General features: G+C 42.4%; 1 protein-coding gene and 1 long non-coding RNA gene across 2 annotated transcripts in view; one reads left to right on the top strand and one right to left on the bottom strand.

Annotated features, from left to right (window-relative positions):
* agps (alkylglycerone phosphate synthase) overlaps positions 1 to 13,559 on the top strand; it is a 166,252-nt gene extending 152,693 nt beyond the window's left edge. The window contains exon 20 of the mRNA XM_073047139.1: positions 11,364 to 13,559. Within this exon, the coding sequence (XP_072903240.1) occupies positions 11,364 to 11,485 (122 nt within the window). The 3' untranslated portion in view covers positions 11,486 to 13,559. The remainder of the gene's footprint in view (positions 1 to 11,363) is intronic.
* LOC140728423 (uncharacterized) lies at positions 855 to 2,537 on the bottom strand. Its single transcript, XR_012099063.1, has 3 exons — positions 2,191 to 2,537; positions 1,675 to 1,811; positions 855 to 1,518 (listed from the first exon to the last, which is right to left on the bottom strand). It is a non-coding gene; the product is annotated as an uncharacterized lncRNA (long non-coding RNA).
* Positions 13,560 to 21,785: the final 8,226 nt, after the last annotated feature.

Genomic DNA, 21,785 nt, shown 5'->3' with positions numbered 1-21,785 from the left:
TGGCTTGGTAGATTTTTGTCTCCATTACCTATGCTAGATTTTATTCCAGGTATCTGATTGAATATAAAATAGCCCAGCTACAATAATGAGTGAGCGCTTTCAAACATCTTTCAAGTGATCCTTGTTGCTGATGTTCACAAGGAGCAATAACACTCATCAATAGGTTCACACTTCACATCCAACACATCATTTAAGTAGTGATGGATCTTGTAATACATGGAAAGCATAGTAATTTTGAAAGCAAGCGGGGCTGACTAATTTCTGTTATATCAGTTTTATTTCACATTGTGGTCGTTGAAGGTTGTTCTTGGAATGATGTTGCTGACTAGCGATGTGTCTTGGGTCAGGGTTGAGAACTTTATTACTTATATAAATGATTTGGATGCAAATACATAAATTATCAGTAAATTTGTGGATGTCTTGAAATTAGGAGGTATTGTTGACAATCAATAAAGGTTATCATAGATCACAAGGTAATACTGATCAGTGGGCCATGGAGTGACAAATGGATTTCAGTACAGCTAAATGTGAGGTGATGCATTTTGAAAATTCAATCCAACGTACATCTTGGTAACTCACTGGGGAGTGTAATGGAACAGAGATACTTTAGCATACAAGTGTATAGTCATTGAAAGTGGCATCAGGGTGATGAACAGGGCGTTAAGCATACTGGCCATCATCAGTCATGGTACTGTTGGGCTTGAAATTCTGCCCTGTGTTCTTTTAGGAAGAGAGACAACTAACACCGGAATATAGCAAAACGTGGCTTTATTGCAGAATTCGTAACTGGCACAGCGAATCCACTGAGTCGCTGGAGAAGGCGTTCTGTTTTCCCCTTACAATCTGTTCTTATTTATACCCCTTTTCCCCCCAGCACAACCCCGCTACATATTAGGTAATATCGGGCACTTGTGTCCATCTTATTGGCCCGCAGCCATATGCTCACGAGTTACCTGTTTCTTTTGTTTACTGAATCGCGTGACACTAATAGTATCGGTGTAGCGGGGTCCCCAGTTTCGCTCCCCCTCCCTCGCATTCCAGCCTCCTAACATTATGTGTGTTACGTGAGCCACTCCTGACCTGTAATGGCAGTCCCGAATTAACCCCAACACTCCCTCCCTTGGCCTCCCAGAGGCCACATCCCCACATCCCTTACAATCTTTTCCGCGGCTGCCGGGATCAGGCAGAGAGGTGAGCGTCCCCCGGCACTCTTTGGCGTGTCCTCCCTATTTGCTTATCCTGATTTGTCCGACCTAGGGTCACAAAATATGGGTAGGGGTTCCCTAAACATCCGCAATTTTTACAAGTAGCATGCAACATTTCAGAAAACTTATTCAATAACAAATTCACAATCCCCCCCTTGCCATGGTCCATTTCAGTCCGTGTCCTCCCATAGCGCGTCCGCTTTCCGGGAGGGCCGTGTCCTCCCCTTCCACCGGGAACAAGGGTGCCTGGTACGCCGGTGGAGGTCCATTCTTTCCAGTCAAGGCTCGATCTATAGTCCGGATGACTAGGGTCCTAATACAGGGTATGCAACAACAGCCACACGTGATAAAGATAGCAATTTAAATAGACAGTCCTAGAGCCGACTGTCCCAGAAACGCTCCCCACTTGCCAGAGATCTTATTTAGCCAGTAGAAAATGATGCCAGTTATTGTCCCCCTCCCTTCTTACCTTTTAATGCCCTGTTGGAGACCTCGGCGACAGGGTATGGACCATGCCACCGTTTTCCGTTCCAGGTGAGCTTCCCTGGGCCTCGGAGGAACACTTCCACTCCTACCTTGATGGTGTCCGACCCCTGCGGCTGCTCACTGTTAGATTATTGAACTCGCACAGTTATCAATTTTACCATATTTCTAAAAACTCTCATATACTCTGTTACTCAACACACAAATGTCTGAGTTTTCGGTAACTCGAAATTGAAGTGCTCCATGGCTCCCTAGTACACAGAGAGGATCAAATGTGGGACGGTCGCCTTTCAAAACCTGACCTTCGCGTGGGAGATTTCTCCTCTTAACAACCAGTCTAAGGTAGGCGCCGTCAGTATCCCTGTGTACTACGGTGTCCCGCGACTTAATTCTCCTCACTCCTGAGACTTTTATGCCCATCGTGGGCGGCGGGTACCCTCACTCAGAAGACTTTTCCACGGGCGGAGAATTTTCCTAAAAACAGATAAGAGTTAGTACTTACCAGTCACGATTCTGCACCGGGAATGATCTCTCCCAGGGTAATTTGGGGTTGGTGAGGGTCCGTCAGCAGACAAGATCTAACTCAGTGATTTAACTATCTAGTGGAAGTCTTAGATATAACAGGCACTTCCTGACCTTAGTCGAGCTTGCGGCCGCAAGTTGTCTGCCGTCGGACCCGCCAGCCTGTGTTGTCTCTCCCTCCCCACGTCGGGGTCACCAAATGTTGGGCTTGAAATTCTGCCCTGTGTTCGTTTAGGAAGAGAGACAACCAACACCGGAATATTACAAAACTTAGGTTTATTGCAGAATTCGTAACTAGCACAGCGAATCCACGGAGTCGCTGGAGAAGGCGTTGGGCTTGAAATTCTGCCCTGTGTTCTTTTAGGAAGAGAGACAACTAACACCGGAATATAGCAAAACGTGGCTTTATTGCAGAATTCGTAACTGGCACAGCGAATCCACGGAGTCGCTGGAGAAGGCGTTCTGTTTTCCCCTTACAATCTGTTCTTATTTATACCCCTTTTCCCCCCAGCACAACCCCGCTACATATTAGGTAATATCGGGCACTTGTGTCCATCTTATTGGCCCGCAGCCATATGCTCACGAGTTACCTGTTTCTTTTGTTTACTGAATCGCGTGACACTAATAGTATCGGTGTAGCGGGGTCCCCAGTTTCGCTCCCCCTCCCTCGCATTCCAGCCTCCTAACATTATGTGTGTTACGTGAGCCACTCCTGACCTGTAATGGCAGTCCCGAATTAACCCCAACAGTACTGAGTAAAGGAGTTAGGACAGTAAGTGACAGTAAGTTGTTGGTGAGACTATCCTTGGAGCACCATGTGCAGCCTTGGTCATCTTGTTATAGGAAAGATGTGGTTAAGATGCATGTTATAGGAAAGAGTTCAAAAAAGATTTGAGGATATTGCCAGGACTGGAGTGTGTGAGTTACAAGGAGAGGTTGGCCAGGCAATGTCTTTAATCTTTGGGGAATGAGGTGTGATCTTATAGAACTGTTTAAAGTTATGAGAGGCATATATAAGGTGGATGATAAGTCTTTTTCTGGGGTTGTTAGTAACAGCATTTTCTCTCGATGAGAGGGGAAAAGTTTAAAAATTACCTGAGGGGCAACTACTTAATGCAGAGGGTTTTGAGTTTATGGAAGGAGGCAGGTACAATAGTATCATTTAAGAAGCACTCAGATAGGTACAGGGAGGAGTGGAGCTTAGAGAGCTACAGACCAAATGCAGGAAATTAGAGTGAGCTGAGTGAGCAGTGATGGGAATGAACTTGCTGGTGTGAGGGGACTGTATCCTCGTGTTACTCTATGACTCTATACTAGATAATTAATTGCAAAATTTTTCTAGAGGGTAATAAAATTCTGAATAATAGAATTTTCACCTTAACTATTTTACTTGGCTTTGAAAAAGTGAAGCAAAATGTGGAACCACATAATAATGTATAAATTAATTAGACCATTCAAGGTACTTTTGGCATTTACTATTAATATGGCTTTAAATGGTCAATGATTTTTAACTTTTGCACAATACAGTCACTGCAAGTTGTATTTGTAAAATTTGTGCCCAAGCTTTTTCTTATTAAATTGAATTTTATTGTTATATACCATTGAACCATTGATTTTACTGTTCCTAAACCATTTCATCCTTTTCCTACAACCACTTAATCATATAACATGTTGAAAACATGTTCTTATTGTTGTCATGTACCCCGTGACTGGGTTAAAGAACCAGCAGAAATGGAAAACACATTGGAGTCTGGTATTGCTATAAACTAATAATGTTTATTAGTAACTAAGTAATATAAATGCAAATATATTGAACAAGTTAGCAATGATATATATATCATTGGGGTAACTGGGTATAGTCTTATGATATGATGAAGAGAGTTCAGTTCAGTTCGAGGTAGTTGAGTAACGTTGGAGAGAGAGAGAGGTGAGAGGTCGATCTTCTCGTTGATTTCTGAAGTCCTCTTGTCACCGACTATGACCATAACACGTACGACTGTTCTTCAGTGGTGGAATTATCACCCAGGTGAGGATGGACACACAAATAATTCCCTACCGGTCGCACCTTTTCACACTGTGACCCACTGATCGATTTCCCCGAATCGATACTCCAAAACCCCCACCTTCTTGTGGATGCAACAAAGCTTGTTCGGTGTTCGTACTGGGTGTCTCATGGTGTGTCTGTCTGTGTAACAGCGGACCTGGCTTTTATCTCTCCATGTTGGACACCAGCTGTCCATCACCCTGCTCTGCCCTGCTCTCTCTGCAGGAACTTCAACAAGCAGGCAAGTGACCTCGGGGAAAAGGTAAACAAGCTGGCAGAGAAACCATAACATCAATCTTTCGAGCAGTTTCTGTCTGTCTCTCTTTCTCATTGCTCAGGACGCTTCCCTCTCTCTCTCTTAATAGCACAGTTCATAGGGTCTGTTCTGGACTCTGTTTCAAACTAGGTTTTCCCGCGACACCCCCTTCCTTTTAGGAAATTTTTACGAAGGAAAAATTTAAGGTTAAATGTATGTTACAGAGTTTGAAATAATACACAGGTAATCATCAGATAACAGAGTAAGACGGGTACAATTTCAAACTTAACATCTAGATAAACAATCGGCTATAATGTTGTCAGTACCTTTGACATGTCTTATTTCTAGATCATATTCTTGCAATATCAGACTCCAATTCAACAACCTTTTGTTCTTATTTGTCAGAAATACCAACAGATTATGATCTGTGTAAACTACCAGTGGCTTCTGGGCAGGACAAATATAAACTTTGAAATGTTGTAACGCCAGAATAAGTGAGAGTAACTCTTTTTCCACAGTGGAATAGTTCTTCTGGTGTACATTCAATTTCTTTGAGAAATAAGCCACTGGGTGTTCAATGTCATCCACATCTTTTTGTAGCAATGCTGCCCCAACAGCCTCGGCACTAGCGTCTGTTGCTATGGAGAATGGTTTTGAAAAATCAGGTGCTTTGAGCACAGGATGATAACATAATATAGTTTTCAGTCGTTCAAACGCTTTCTGGTAAAGGTCAGTCCATACAAATCTCTTACTCTTCCCCAGGAGTTTTGTAAGGGGGAGAGCGATATCTGCAAAGTTTTTACAGAACTTTCAGTAATACCCCACCATTCCTAAAAATCTTCTCAAAGCTTTCTCATTAGTCAGAACGGGAACCTCAGCAATAGCCTGTACCTTGGCTTGTACAGGAGCCAGTTGCCCCTGACGTACCACATACCCAAGGTACGTGACAGTAGCATGGCCAAATTCACTTTTAGCGAGGTTCACTGTTAGATTGGCCTCAGTCAGCCGCTTGAACAGTTTTTCCACAGCCACAATGTGCTCTTCCAACATGTCACTCCAGACCACTAAATCATCGATATAAGCCCCTGTGTTTTCTAAACCTCTAATTACCGAGTCGATCATTCTTTGAAATGTCCCTGGAGCATTTTTCATTCTGAAAGGTAAAACATTATACTCGTACAGCCCTGAAGGTGTGACAAATGCTGAGATTTCTCTAGCCCTTTCAGTCAAAGGAACACACCAATATCCTTTCAGCAAGTCAATTTTTGTGAGGTACTTAGCCTTTCCCACTTTATCAATACAGTCATCCACTCTTGGGATAGGATAAGCATCGGTCTTTGTGATGGCATTGATTTTCCTGTAGTCAGTACAGAATCTCATGCTACCGTCCGATTTGGGAACAAGAACACAAGGCGCCGCCCAGTCTGAGGTAGATCGCCTAATGATATCAGCTGCTAGCATATATTCAATTTCTTTTTCCACCAGCTTGCTTTTCTCTAAGTTCATTCTATAAGGATGCTGTTTAATGGGCTGGGCTGAATTTACAATGACATCATGTATTGCACTCGTGCGCCGTCTCGGAACATCGGGAAATAAATCCTTATGCCTGTTAATTAACTCTGTCAGTTGTGTTCTCTGTGCAAGCTCCAAGTGAGAGACTTTATCAGTAAGGTCGGTCAAAATAATGGAATTCTCCAGTCTGGTTGACACTATATTTAACTTATTAAAATGCTCTTGCCCCTCGCTATCAGATTCCATCCCCTCATTTGTTTCCATGACAGTACTAATTGGCATAATCTGGGGGTCATAATATGGTTTGAGCATATTTACGTGAACTAGCTGATTAGTCTTTCTCCTATTAGGAGTTTCAGTAACATAGTTCAAAGAGTCAATCTTTTTCATCACTTCATAGGGTCCCTGGAATCTCGCATGGAGGGGGTTGGTCACCAAGGGAAACAAAACCAGGACCTTTTCTCTAACTTCAAACACCTGTTCCCTTACTTATCATACCAATGCTTCATTTTGACTTGGGAGTCTTGTAAATTTTTCCTTGCAAGGTCGCATACCCTACTAATTCTCTTGTGGAATTTCAGTACATAATCTATCACACTGACACACACTGTCGGGTTAGACCACTGCTCTCTGAGTAAGGTCAAAGCCAAAAACGAGCTCAAATGGACTGAACCCCAGTGATTCCTGAGTAGTGTCCCTCACAGCAAAAAGTAATAGGGGTAAACCCTCATCCCAGTCTCTGTCATTCTCCTGACAGTAAGTTCTAATCATGGTTTTTAAAGTTGAATGAAACCGCTCCAAAGCCCCTTGAGACTCTGGGTGGTAGGCAGATGAAACAGTTTGTTTAGCCCCCAGCTCAGAAACTATCCGCTGAAATGTGTTTGATGTGAAGTTACTCCCCTGATCTGATTGAATCTCCTTAGGTAAACCTACCAGTGTGAAAAACTTGATGAGGTCCTTTACCACAGCTTTTGCTTTGATGCTCCTAAGAGGTACAGCCTTCGGGAACCTAGATGCAGCACACATAATAGTTAGCACATACTGATACCCTGCTACAGTCTTTGGTAGTGGGCCCACACAGTCCACTATGACTCGGGAAAATGGCTCACCGAAAGCAGGTATCGGCCGAAGTGGTGCTTTTGGGATGGCCTGATTAGGTTTTCCCACCACCTGGCACATGTGGCACCCTCTGCAGTAGTTGACAATATCTCCCCTCATGTTAGGCCATTAGAATTCCATCATGGTCCTGTGTACTGTTTTCTTTATTCCAAAACGTCCCCCTAAAGGCATCTTGTGTGCCAAGTTTAAAATCTCAGCCCTGTAAATCTTTGGAACTACTACCTGATGTACAATTGCCCAATCCTCATCTGCAGGCACCGTAGCAGGTCTCCACTTCCTCATTAACACCCCATCTTTAATGTAATATCCCACTGCCTCATTCTGAATCTCCTCCTCAGAGAGAGCTGTCTCTTTTAAAGCCACAGTTTCCAGAGCTTTATTTTGTTCCTCTCTAAATTCTTTCCTTGATAACGACGTCTTTTTCACCCTCCTTACTCTCCTCAGCCTTACTATCCACTGAGTCCTGTTGATACAGGGACGGTAAGAAAGTCTCGAATAAATCGATAGTACTGTCAGCAGCCTTTTTTGACATGCTTCTTGTTACTGTGCCTGCAGGACAACCTTTGGAATTCATGGGCGGTTCCTCAGCAGCCGCAGGCTTACTAGCTAGCTGGAGACACATCTCCACCTGCAAGGTCATTACCGAGTAAGACATCAACATTGTCTGTTGGTAGTTTAGACCGCACCCCTATTGTGACAGGTCCAGATACCAAGTCGCATTTCAGAATTATTTTATGCAAACGTATGGTCTCAGTCCCTTTTCCAGTACCCTGGATAACATTCACTTCACCAGTCTCCATCTCAGCACCGAATTCCAACACACTTCCTAAGATTAATGACTGAAAAGCTCCAGTATCTCTCCAGATCCTCACTGGAACTGGGGTTGACCCCTCCTTTACAGACACAAACCCATTTGAAATAAATCTCTCGTGTCCTTCTTGAACTTGGCCTGACCCCTCCTTCCTCAACGGCATTTTACCCGGCTGGACACAGGTCGTTGGGGTTCTTTCTTTTCCTTTTCCCTTATCCCTTTTCAGAGCGAAACATCAAGACGCCACGTGACCGGCCTTCCTACAATTAAAACATGTTAGACTAGGGAACTTCCCTCCCGACGTTCTTCCTTATCTTTTTCGCTAGTCCTCGGCTTACTTTCTGGCTTAGCCGGTGGACTGTCTCTGCCATCCCTGTTACCCTTCTAGTAGCTCTTGCTCGGGAAAAACTTTGCTTTGTGGGTCAAAGCGTACTTGTCTGCTAACTTAGCAGATGCTGACAGGGTTTCTGCTGCTTTCTCATCTAAGTATGTCCTCGTACCCTCAGTGACGCAACTTTTAAACTGCTTAATCAGCATCAACTGTTTCAGTTTGTCAATATCTTCATTTGCCCCTTTCGAGGTACACCAGCGATCAAAGTACATCTGCATCTCATGGGCAAACTCTAAGTACATGCAGTCCCACAGCTTCCTCAAATTTCGGAACGTTTGCCTGTATGTCTCTGGAACCAACTCGTAAACCTTAAGTATAGCCCCTTTCACTTCACCGTAATCCCTTGCATCTTCCATAGACAATGCCGAATAGGCTTGCTGAGCCTTCCCCTTAAGTACACTTTGTAACAAAACAGTCCACTTCTCCCTCGGCCAGTTTTGATTTATAGCGACTTTCTCAAAATGTAGAAAATACCTATCGACATCCGTTTCCCCTTCCTGCAATGCTCTTATCTTGTCCAGCTCAAACCGTCTCTCTCTTTCCCTTTCCCCCTCTGTCTTTCAGCTTCTCTCTGCTTCTCTGCCTCCAGCTCTTTTACTCATAACTCAAACTCATGCCATTGCGCTCTTCGCTTCTCCTCCGCCTGATCCTTAATCGTTCCATCTGAAACTGGGCCTCAAACCCGCTAGGTTTACTTTCAGGAAACAACTCCAACTCCTCTACTTGAAACACCTCCTTGGATACATAATACTCAGCATGGCTCTCTGCATCTCTGACCTCCTCGTTGTCGACTTCACCTTCGAAAGTTTCAACTTTTTTGCAATACTCAACAGCTCCAACTTCCTGGCGTCCTCTAATGCCTCAGAGGTTGGCTCAGCCAAAAATTTATCAACGTCCATTTCTTCTGTTTTTCCACACAACCAAATCAAATAAGGGAATTTACCCCAATCAATTCAAACAAGCCCCCACACAATTTGTTCAAATCCTGGACGCAGGCCCCAATTTTGTCACATACCCCGTGACCGGGTTAAAGAACCAACAGAAATGGAAAACACATTTGAGTCTGGTATTGCTATAAACTAGAAATGTTTATTAGTAACTAAGCAATACAGTAATATAAATGCAAATATATTGAACAGGTTAGCAATGATATATATATATATAGAAATAGGAACAAAACTAGGCTCTTTCAAACCTAGGGGTAAGTGGATACAGTCTTACGATATGATGAAGAGAGTTCAGTTGAGTTTGAGGCAGTTAGTTGAGTAACGTTGGAGAGAGAGAGGTGAGAGGTGATGCCGTCGATCTTCCCATTGATTTCTGAAGTCCTGTTGTGATCACCGACTATGACCATAATACGTACGACCGTTCTTCAGTGGTGGAATTATCACCCAGGCGAGGGTGGACACACAAGTAATTCCCCACTGGTCGCACCTTTTCACACTGTGAGCCACTGATCAATTTCCCCAAATTGATCCTCCAAAACTCCCACCTTCTTGTGGGTGCAACAAAGCTTGTTCGGTGTCCACACTGGGTGTCTCGTGGTGTGTCTGTCTGTGTAACAGCGGACCTGGCTTTTATCTCTCCATGTTGGACACCAGCTGTCCATCAACCTGCTCCGCCCTGCTCTCTCTGCAGGAACTTTAACAAGCAGGCAAGTGACCTCGGGGAAAAGGTAAACAAGCTGGCAGAGAAACCGTAACATCAATCTTTCGAGCAGTTTCTGTCTCACTCTCTGTCTCGCTCATTGCTCAGGATGCCTCTCTCTCTCTTAATAGCAGCACAGTTCATAGGGTCTATTCTGGATTCCGTTTCAAACTAGGTTTTCCCCGACATTGTTTTATATATATGATGAAAATCGAATATGCCCTTTATCAATTGAAGGTGATAAGTTAAGCAAACTTTTAGTCAGACTATAAATATCCAATATGACCTAAAAGTTCTTGGCTCACTAATCAGAAGAATATTTGATTTATTATGATTTTTAAAAACTGAGGAAATATGACAAGATGGATGTGCAAATTAATACTCTGACAAAGCTAATAATGCACTTCAAGTCCCTTCTGCTTTTGTTGCTGTGCATGGCTTCTCTTCATATGCAGGGATGTTTGTTTCTTGGCTGTTCAAATGTCAGTGCAATTCCATATGGAGTTGGTTATGTTGGAGGTGTGCAATCAGGCATGTGTGTTTTTAATAGTCCATAATACTAACACCGTTCCAAATAAGCGACTGCCGCTTGCAAGCAAAAGAAAATCTACAGGTGCTGGAAATCTAAGCAACACACAAAATGCTTGGCCTGCTGAGTTCCTCCAGCATTTTGTGTGTGTTGACTGCAGCTTGCATTTTTCCTGGACTTTTATATTTGTAAATACAATAACTATTTGGTATTAGTAGATAAAATTGTAAATGCTTAATATTCTTCCTTCTTAGCACTATTTGGACCTGGCCTGTGGACATGTTTAAGTTGTGGGTCTTTAAAATGTCTTTTGAGAAAATTCTTTGATTTGTATTGCATGAGTAACTATACAAAGCATTCTGCAATGCTTTAACTTTTTAAAAAAGATAGTATTTCAGTAACTTCAATATTTATTTCAACATTAGTATATATTCCTCATTTATTGGGGTGATTGAATGATGCCAGATAGTTGATGGTGATGGTGGTTGGGAAAATTCAAGGGTATGGAACAGAAGGTCAATTAGCTATATGGGTTACAGTGATCATATATTCAACTAAAATAAATCCGTGTGACTAAACAATGTACCTGAAAAGCAGTTGAAGACATTGCAAAGGTGATTTGCTTTACAGCCTTCAATTCTTTAGAATTTTTGCCTCCAAATATGAAAAGATTGTGGAGTATGGAACTCCTTTGGGGAAACACAGAGCATAATGGGCTGAGTTCAGTAGGTCGGGAAGCTTTGGATTCCTTTTATAAATAATAATTTCACATTGCATTTGCCATGTTTTTATGTAAGTCATTTCAAACTGAAATATGTATTGAAGCATTTTTTTGTCTTTCCAGTGGGAAAGTTGCGAAAACGATGGTTGAAGGAAAGCATCTCTGACGTTGGCATGGGGATGCTTAAATCTGTTAAGGAGTATGTGGATCCCAACAACATATTTGGAAACCGAAACCTCCTATAAGTCAAAATTGTGCTCAGCAATAAAAGCTTGAATTCTTGAAAAGGAAAGAAATCCCATTGTCTTAAACCTGAAATCTCCAGACTATCAAAAACATATAATTTGTAAAGAAAGCATTTAAGGTAGAATTATTTGGCTAATTAATTTAATGTGGGATTTATAGCACATATTTGCAGAAAAGATCTGTGTCAAGTGTAGTGCCCTGTTCCACTAAAGCTAAGAATGTTTTTGATGAATGTGTTCAGCAGCAAGGATGACATTCAAATGTCAGTTTTTAAAAAACATGGGTGGTTGGAGGTTGCTTATAATTATCTTGTTTATTTTAAAAGGCATGGTTGGTCAGCTCTGCATTTCTGCCTATTTAAGTCCTTCAAAAACTTCTGCACTAATTACATAGCCATACCTGCTTATTACTGGTAATAATTTTGCATGTTAATTCACTTCTGTAAGCAGATGTTACTAAATGTTAAACTATCAACTTTATACAATGTTCATTTTAATTCTGTGATTTTGTTTTTCCTTGTTTTCCCCAAAGGGAAAAGATATCAATGTACAGAGTGCGCATTGTAACAAACCTCCTTTGTGAATTATGGGTTTCTGATTAAATAAAATTACTACATTTGTTTACTGTTCTAGGGAGAAATGGTATTCTTGAGTGTGCACTGGAGATTAAAAGGGTGACCTTAATATTTGCATAGAGATACGTGGATGATGTTTCTTATATCATCCTTACTAATTATTTTTTGGATTATTTCAATAATGCGTATTTTTTCCTGTTGTCTTTGTATGAAGCTGTTCTATTAAAAGTTTTGCTGAGCATTAAACAGATTACATTGAGTTTCTGTAAATGAAAATCTAAAATTACATAAGATTTTTTATTTGTATGTGTAATGGAACTTGATACATTTAATATATAACATTACTGTTGTGTATCACTCATTTTGCTACATAAGACATCAGCATTTTTGCTTGAATGAAAATCAAGTTTGATGTGTGAAAACTTGTAATCAGCAATGTGCAATCTATATTACATTTGGAAAACATTTATAATTCTTGAATCACTCCTCATTTTGCTAAATGTATTGCTGTTAATATGAGTTTCTGGCATTTCACTTGTGGAAGAACAAGATAAACTTTGATATTAGGGACTGTCACCAATGATGTGCAATCATGTGTGATTGATTCTTTTGTTTTAGCGCCCTAAATTGGTTGTGGATATGGTGTGCCTTTTGCCAGAAGTAATGTCTATTGTAAAGTTGATTGGTTTCTCTTCATTCCTCACTTGCACATTTCTCAGGCGTAGAGTTTATTTAAATAAAATACACTGAGCTAATCACATGCCCTGCTTTCATATGTATGAAAATCAATCCCACAGGTGGCTTGAAATGTAATCGTAATGTGCTTGTATGCAGAGAAAGGAATCAGACTGATGCCAGTCTGAGCTATTTAGAACTAAGATGCTGATAACCTGAGCTTGGGTAATTTTCCGTTTATTGGGAGTTGGGGTAAGGGAAGAACATGGGGGAAAATTGGAAGCATTGCTGCTGCCTTTCCACAACTATCTGAGGAAGCTGCTTAAGGATTGGCAGTATACAGAGCACTTGCTGCATTTCTCAGTGTGGAGCAGGGGTTCCCAACCTTATTTATGCCATGGTCCAATACCAAGCAGGGGGTCCATGGACTCCACGTTGAGAAGCACTGGTCTGGAGAGAAGTAGTGATTGATAAATTGCAATTAAGAGACACTTGGTTTAAAAATTGGCTGAGTGCTTCTTGGTTCATTTTTTCCCTTATTTGTAATAAGCTTTATATAAATAAGTACTTTTTTTGAATCTTCAATTTCCCAACTATTTTATTTTCTGGAGCTGATTTATACAATAAGCATGTCAGATCCTTTTTGAATCATTTGTAAACGTACTGCACCTGAACACTGTTTTGTGAAACTAGTTTACAAAGTTTCATATTTTCAACTTACCTGAACTCTTTCTTTAACTGTCTTGGCCCCTGCATTTCTGTTGGCAAAGAACTAATGTGATGTAATTTGGAATTCACTTTAAATAAACTTGTAAGGAATTGTTCATTTGACTCCAGTAATTCATTTGTAACCTTGTATCAGTTTACTGAGTACTGGATGCCGACATTCAGATATCGCTATAAACATGAAAAACAGTGAATATATTATAAAAAACAAATGGAAATCATTTAAGTCCTTTCTTGTCAATTACCGTCCTCCCTTCCTATATCCCCTCCTAAAGCAAAAACCATCTCGTCTAATGTAGCGCACACAAACAATGCTGGAGGAACTCGGGAAGTCAGTATCCAAGGAAGAGTAAACATGAAATGTTTTGGGCTGAGTGTCTTCATCGGGAGACCCTTCTCATCCTAAAATGCTGACCGTTTATTCCTCTACATAGATGCTGACTGGCCTGCTGAGATATGCCAGCATGCTGTGTGCATTACTCGGATTTCCAACATCTGCAGAATCTCTTGTGTTTCTCATCTAATGTCCTGGAATTATCTGGCTGTATATTTGCATCTTGATTAGTTTCTTCATCTAATCATTAAGCCCATTGTTGTTTCTATAACTTGTTTTCCTCTCAGGTCTTGAAACACATCAATCCGATTCTTGTGTCTGAAGAAATCCAGCAGGTCAGGTAACATCGATGGGAATGAACAAACAGTCGATGTTTTAGGCTGAGACCCTTCTGAGCCTTGTGTGGAGTTGCTCACATCTCTTTCAAACCTGTTGTGACAGTTTAGTTTGTGTAAAACTAGCCTGGTTTCATTCCATCTTCAATCACCACTTTATTTCACGCCATCTCTTGGAATCTTGGAATTTTCATCTCTGAATCTTAGTTCTTTCACCTCTTATTCAGATCTATCACTCCTTGCATAATTGATGCTGAGGCTTGAATAGCCTATGTAATTCTATATTTTAAATGATTAAAAAAACAAAATTATTAGCTGCATTGAATAGTGCTTGTGCCTATTTAACTGAATATACTATTTCATTCTGTTTTCCTAATCCTCTACATATTATTGTCTCTTTTAAATACTATCCTATTTTAAATCGTGTCATGGCCTTTGATCTGTAGTTAAACATTTTCTGTTCTAATCAACCCTCTGAAAAATTATCTTGCACTTTCCTCTATTTTAACAGTGGTAAATCTATAAATATGTCCATTTGATTAATCAGAAATTGTAAGCAAAATTTCATTCCTTGCCCTATTAAAGATCTTAACATTTCTGATATTTTCCTTTGAAGCTTTCGTAATAATCCTAATTTCCAGTTTTAATACATTTTCAAAAGCATTGTATAAATGTATCAATTTGTATATAATGATGCAAAATAGTTCTCCAGCAGTTTGTCTTGTTAAATTGGACATTTTAGACTTGTTTTTATGATAGGTTTGTACACTATTTCACATTTCCTTAATTGTCACCAACTGAAAATTGCACAGCACTTTCCCACTAGCTATGGGATTAAATAAAGTATTATATTAAGACTTGATGCTTTGAATCTTTTAAGGTCGTGGAAGAGCAAATAGAAACTAATCTCCAAAATCATGTGAATTTTGTCCACTTCAGACTTCAACACACCAATCAATATCACATTTATGTGATTTATTTTGGACCTAAAACTGACAAATGTAATTGCAGCTATTTATAGTGTCTGCAGGTGGGGTGGGGAAGGAATGAAAAGCAGGGTAAAGGACATAACTGCAGTAGACCATCTTGTTTGTGACTGTTTGTGGCCCTGAGTGGAGGTGAGCAAAGAGGAGAATGGACAGGTGTAGCACTTCTGCTTGTTCAGTAAGTGCAAGAAGGGAAATTAGGGGGAAGGAATGAATGGGTAAAGAAGTCATAGAGGGGGTGATCCCTGTGGAAAACAGGTGGGTGGGGGAACAGGTAGAGATGTGTTTACTGGTAGGTTCCCAATTGATGGCAGAAGTTGCAGAGAGTGACGTGCTGGATGTGGAGGTTCATGGTGGCAGGTGAGAATAAGGGGATCTCTATCCCTGTTAAGGCAGTGGGAAGATGGGGTGCAGGAAATAGAGGTGATGCAGGTGAGGACAGGATCAATGATGGTTTCTTAAATGTTTCAGTTAATCCCGCATCCAGCACTTCCATTGGTGACTTGTTCCACAATCGACCACCCTCTGAGCGAAGAAGTTTTCCCTAGGTTCTATCTAAATAATTCACTTTTCACCTTTAACCTATCACCTCTAGTTCCTGTTTAACCCAACATCAGCCTGCTTGCATTTACCCTATCTGCATCACTTCAAAGGAATTATAGATCTGTATTCCCAGATCCCTCTGTTTGACCACAGTCCTCAGTGCCCTACCGTTCTCTTATAAAGGTTCAACACAGCTTTTCTGTTCTATGCCCTGAATGACAAATCCCAGTATTGTGTATGTCTTGTTGACCACTTTCTCAAATTACTCTTGCACTTTTAGTGACTTGTGCATACATCCCAGTTTATCGTCCACTGTATCTATTTAAGATAAGCATCCTTTATTCTGTATTGTCTCTACTCAATCTTCCTGCCAAAAGCCTTTGTTGTACATTTTCCCCGCATTAATTTGATCTGCCCATCTCTCTTGCCTGCTTTATATTCTTTCACAGTCTATCACTATCTTCTTAAGAGCTCACAATACAACTGAGTTTTTGTGTCACCTACCACTTTAGAAACTGTGGTTTGCACCTTTAGGTTCAGGCCATTAATAAAGATTAAAGTATCAGCACTAATTCCAAGGAAGACCATTACTCACCTTCCTTCATTTCAAGAAACAACCTAACCACATCACTCTGGCTGTTGTTGCTTAGCCAAGTTCATATCCATGTTGCCAATGACTGTTTTGTGGCATGTTATTAAAGCCTCATTGAAGTCCATGTACACCACATTAACTACATTACTCTCATCAACTCTATCCGTTACCCCATCCAATTAGTTAAACAGTTTGGCCTTACTGTCTCAAAGTCTGCTTTCCTTTGTTAACTCATTTTCCTCTGGGTGACTGTTATTCCCCTCCTGAATATACTCTTCTAAAAACTTTCCTACAGAGATTAAATTGGTTGGTTTGTAATTGTTGAACTTAATCTTATTTTTGAAGAATGAACTGTCATTTGCAATGTTCCAGTTCTCTGGCACTGTGCTAAAGCATAAACAGCTTAGATGAATGTAATTAGAAGGGTTTATTGATAGACTTTCTATGATTGTTATTGATTACTATTATTGGTTTTAATATGTTCAGATCTGGATTCAATAAATATCTGGTGAAACTTTTTGTTGTATAACATTGAACAAGCACATTCTGCCTTAAGCTTTCCTAGCAGAGTAGGAATGACTTGTGGGTATAATCTTTCGTAGCTTGAAAGCTTATATGTAGCAAGAAAGTAATACTTGGCCAATAAAGTAAAAATATGCAAACCAGACTTAGGATTCCCCATGGAAATTTTATTTAATTCATTTGAAAATAAAATGAGTAAATGATTTTCTTATAGAGAGATGAAAGCAATTAATCATTCACTTGCAGCCCACTTGGCATTTTCTAATTTGCACTCTACTCTGCATTAATGTCCTAAATCAGAGAACTATGTGTAATGAAATCCCTTACACATTAATTAGGTTTTGTGAAATTCTCCAGTGACTTTGTTTCTTTTCACATAGATAATGTGCTGAGCACCAATCCAGGATTTACCGAAGTCTATGTGAAATGATCTGATGCCTACAGGAAAGATGATGGTGGTGTTGCATTCATTGCCTTCTGCACCTATAAATTAGGGTAAATATAAGAATTCAACCAAAATGAATCCTATTGCAGAACATGCTGCAGACATTCAGGGTGCTACACTAAACCCAGGTCAGAAAGCCTGATGTCAAATGGTCTCACACTCAAGGTTCAGCTACTTAGAATGAAATTTTCTGGATTTGAACAGCATCTATACACTCAGGGCCACTTTATTAGGTACACGTGTACACCTTATTAATGGATATATCTAATCAGCCAATCGGAGCAAGAAGGCTACGAGTGAACGGCTGATTTCAGGAGCAAAGGCAGTTTCGCTACTCGGGGTAAAAGAGAGGGAAGACTGCACAAGCGTGTGACGTCAGCCAGTAGAGTGCGAAAGGCTTAAGAAGACAGCCAGATCCAGTGGGCAGTGTTCAGAGCGGGCAGCGGAGTGAGAGTGATAGGGCTTTGGCTCAATGGGCTTGGGCGGTAACGGGATGAAGCAAGGTGGGCTTACCTGTGTTATTTGCGGAAAGGAAGTAATACGTGCATGAGGCCGGTGTTCTGTGCTCGGTGTCAGATGTGGGAGGTCCTGGATTCCCCCAGCCTCCCGGACGGCCATATCTGCACCAGGTGAGCCGAGCTGCAGCTCCTAAGGGACCGAGTTAGGGAACTGCAGATGCAGCTCAATGACCTTCGCCTGGTCAGGGAACGTGAGGAGATGATAGAGAGGAGTTACAGGCAGGTGGTCACACCGGGACCACAGGAGACAGACAGGTGGGCCACAGTCAGGAGGGGGAAGGGGAAGAGTCAGGTACTAGAGAGTACCCCTGTGGCTGTACCCCTTGACAATAAGTACTCCTGTTTGAGAATATGTACACAACGCTGGAAGAACTCAGCAGGTCAGGCAGCATCCGTGAGAAAAGAGTAGCCAACATTTCGGGCCGAGACCCTTCATCAGGAATGGGGGGAAGAGAGGGCCAAAGCCCGGTAATAGGGGTAGAGCCTAGAGGTGCCAGGTGGAAAACCAATTAGAGGAAAGATAAAGGGGGGAGGGGGAGGGGATAAGCATGAAAGAACTGTAGAGATAAAGAAGCAGAAAGTGACCTGGGATAGGGGGAGGGGGAGGGAATTACCAGAAATTGGAGAATTCAATGTTCATACCACCAGGCTGGCGGCTACCCAGACAATAGGTGAGGTGTTGCTCCTCCATCCTGACTTTGGCTTCATCATGGCAGTAGAGGAGGCCATGTATGGACATATCTAGATGGGAATGAGAGGCAGAGTTGAAGTGGGTGGCAACTGGGAGGTCCTGTCTATTGTGACGGACGGAGTGTAGGTGCTCGACGAAGCAGTCCCCCAATCTGCGTCGGGTCTCGCCGATGTAAAGGAGGCCGCACTGGGAGCACTGGATGAAATAGATGACTCTAACAGACTCGCAGGTGAAGTGTTGCCTCACCTGGAAGGACTGTCTGGGGCCCAGAGTGGTGATAAGGGGGGGAGGTGTGGGGACAGGTGTAGCATTTGTGCTTGCAGGGATAAGTGCCAGGTGGGAGTACTCTGGGGAGGGACGTGTGGACCAGGCAGTTGCGGAGGGAACGATCCCTGCGAAAAGCTGAGAGTGGTAGAGAGGGAAAGATGTGCTGGGTGGTGGGGTCCTGTTGAAGGTGGTGGAAGTTGCAGAGGATAATGTGTTGTATCCGAAGGCTGGTGGGGTGGTAGGTGAGGACAAGGGGAACCCTGTCCCTGTTGTGGTGACGGGAGGATGGGTTAAGGGTTGAAGTGTGGGAAGTGGAGGAGATGCGGGTGAGGGCATCTTTGATGACGCCAGAAGGGAAACCACGATCCTGAAAGAAAGAGGACTTTTGAGAAGTCTTGGAACGGAAAGCCTCATCCTGGGAGCAGACGCGACGGAGACGGAGGAACTGGGAATAGGGAATGGCATTTTTGCATTGGGCAGGGTGGGAAGAGGTATAGTCAAGATAGTTATGGGAGTCAGTGGGTTCGTAGAAGATGTCAGTGGATAGTCTGTCTCCAGAGATGGAGACCGAGAGATCAAGAAAGGGAAGGGAAGTGTCCTGTTTGAGTATTGTGGAGGGGTGACAGCCTACCTGGGGGAAGCAACAGTGGTCGTGCCTCCGGCACAGAGTCTGGCCCTGTGGCTCAGAAGGGTAGGGAAAGGAAGAGGATGGCAGTAGTGATAGGGGACTCTATAGTTAGGAGGTAAAACAGACGATTCTGTGGACGCAGGAAAGAAACTCAGACGGTAGTTTGCCTCCTAGGTGCTGGGGTCCGGGATGTTTCAGATCACGTCCAAGATATCCTGCAGTGGGAGAGAGAACAGCCAGAGGTTGTGGTACATATTGGTACCAATGACATAGGTAGGAAAAGGGAAGAGGTCCTGAAAGAAGACTACAGGGAGTTAGGAAGGAAGTTGAGAAGCAGGACCGCAAAGGTAGTAATCTCGGGATAACTGCCTGTGCCACACAACAGTGAGAATAGGAATAAAATGAGGTGGAGGATAAATAGTGTTGCCGCGTGGCTTAGTGGATAAGATATCGGTCTAGTGATCTGAAGGTCACTGGTTTGAGCCTCAGCTGAAGCAGTGTGTTGTGTCTTTGAGCAAGGCACTTAACAACACATTGCTCTGCGACGACAGTGGTGCCAAGCTGCTAGTGCCCTTCCCTTGCACAATATCAGTGGCGTGGAGAGGGGAAGGATTGCAGCCAGGGCAACTGCTGGTCTCCCATACAACCCTGCCCAGGCCTGTGCACTGGAAACCTTCCAAGGCGCAAATCCATGGTCTCACGAGACTAACGGATGCCTATTATTATTAGGATAAATGTGTGGCTGAGGGATTGGAGCGGGGGCAGGGATTCAGATTTCTGGATCATTGGGACCTCTTGTGGGGCAGGTTGCACTTGAATTCCAGGGGGACCAATATCCTGACAGGAAGGTTTGCTAAGACTACTGGGATGTGTCTATTTAAATGCAAGGAAGGTTGTGAACAAAGCAGATGAGCTTAGAGTTTGGATCAGTACTTGGAGATATGATGTGGTGGCCATTACAGAGACTTGGATGGCTCAGGGACAGGAATGGTTACTTCAAGTGCCAGGTTTTAGATGTTTCAGAAAGGACAGGGAGGGAGGCAAAAGAGGTGGGGGCGTGGCACTGTTAATCAGAGATAGTGTCACAGCTGCAGAAAAGATGGACGCTATGGAGGGATTGTCTACGGCGTTTCTGTGGGTGGAGGTTAGGAACAGGAAGGGGTCAATAACTTTATTGGGTGTTTTTTTTATAGGCCGCCCAATAGTAACAGGGATATCGAGGAGCAGATAGGGAAACAGATCCTGGAAAGGTGTAATAATAACAGAGTTGTCGTGATGGGAGATTTTAATTTCCCAAATATCGATTGGAATCTCCCTCGAGCAAGGGGTTTAGTTGGGGTGAAATTTGTTTGGTGTGTTCAGGAAGGTTTCTGGACACAATATGTAGATAAGCCTACAAGAGGAGAGGCTGTACTTGATTTCGTATTGGGAAATGAACCTGGTCAAGTGTCAGATCTCTCAGTGGGAGAGCATTTTGGAGATAGTGATCACAATTCTATCTCCTTTACAATAGCATTGGAGAGAGATGGGAACAGACGTTAGAAAAGCGTTTAATTGGAGTAAGGGGAACTATGAGGCTATGAGGCAGAAAATTGGAAGCTTAAATTGGAAACAGATGTTCTCAGAATCAAGTATGGAAGAAATGTGGCAAATGTTCAGGGGATATTTGTGTGAAGTTCTGCATAGGTACGTTCCAATGAGACAGGGAAGTTATGGGTAGAGATCTAGAAGATAAGGCTAAAAGGAAGGAGCTTAAGAATGAAATTAGGAGAGCCAGAAGGGGCCATGAGAAGGCCTTGGCGGGCAGGATTAAGGAAAACCCCAAGGCATTTTACAAGTATGTGAAGAGCAAGAGGATAAGATGTGAAAGAATAGGACCTATCAAGTGTGACAGTGGGAAAGTGTGTATGGAACCGGAGGAAATAGTAGAGGTACTTAATGAATACCTTACTTCAGTATTCACTATGGAAAAGTATGTTGGTGATTGTAGGGATGACTTACAGCAGACTGAAAAGCTTGAGCATGTAGATATTAAGAAAGAGGATGTGCTGGAGCTTTTGGAAAGCATCAAGTTGGATAAGTCACTGGGACCGGATATGATGTACCCCAGGCTACTGTGGGAGGCGAGGGAGGAAATTGCTGAGCCTCTGGCGATGATCTTTGCATCATCAATGGGGACGGGAGAGGTGCTGGAGGATTGGAGGGTTGTGGATGTTGTTCTTTTATTCAAGAAAGGGAGTAGGGATAGCCCAGGAAATTATAGACCAGGGAGTCTTACCTCAGTGGTTGGTAAGTTGATGGAGAAGATCCTGAGAGGCAGGATTTATGAACATTTGGAGAGGTATAATATGATTAGGAGTAGTCAGCATGACTTTGTCAAGGGAGGCCGTGCCTAACGAGCCTGATTGAATTTTTTGAGGACATGACTAAACACATTGATGAAGGAAGAGCAGTAGATGTAGT

The sequence above is a fragment of the Hemitrygon akajei genome, chromosome 5, assembly GCF_048418815.1.
Source record: "Hemitrygon akajei chromosome 5, sHemAka1.3, whole genome shotgun sequence".
NCBI classification, from domain to species: Eukaryota; Metazoa; Chordata; class Chondrichthyes; order Myliobatiformes; family Dasyatidae; genus Hemitrygon; species Hemitrygon akajei.
The sequence above is the reverse complement of the archived record's forward strand: the minus strand, read 5'-3'. Positions and strand labels throughout refer to the sequence as shown.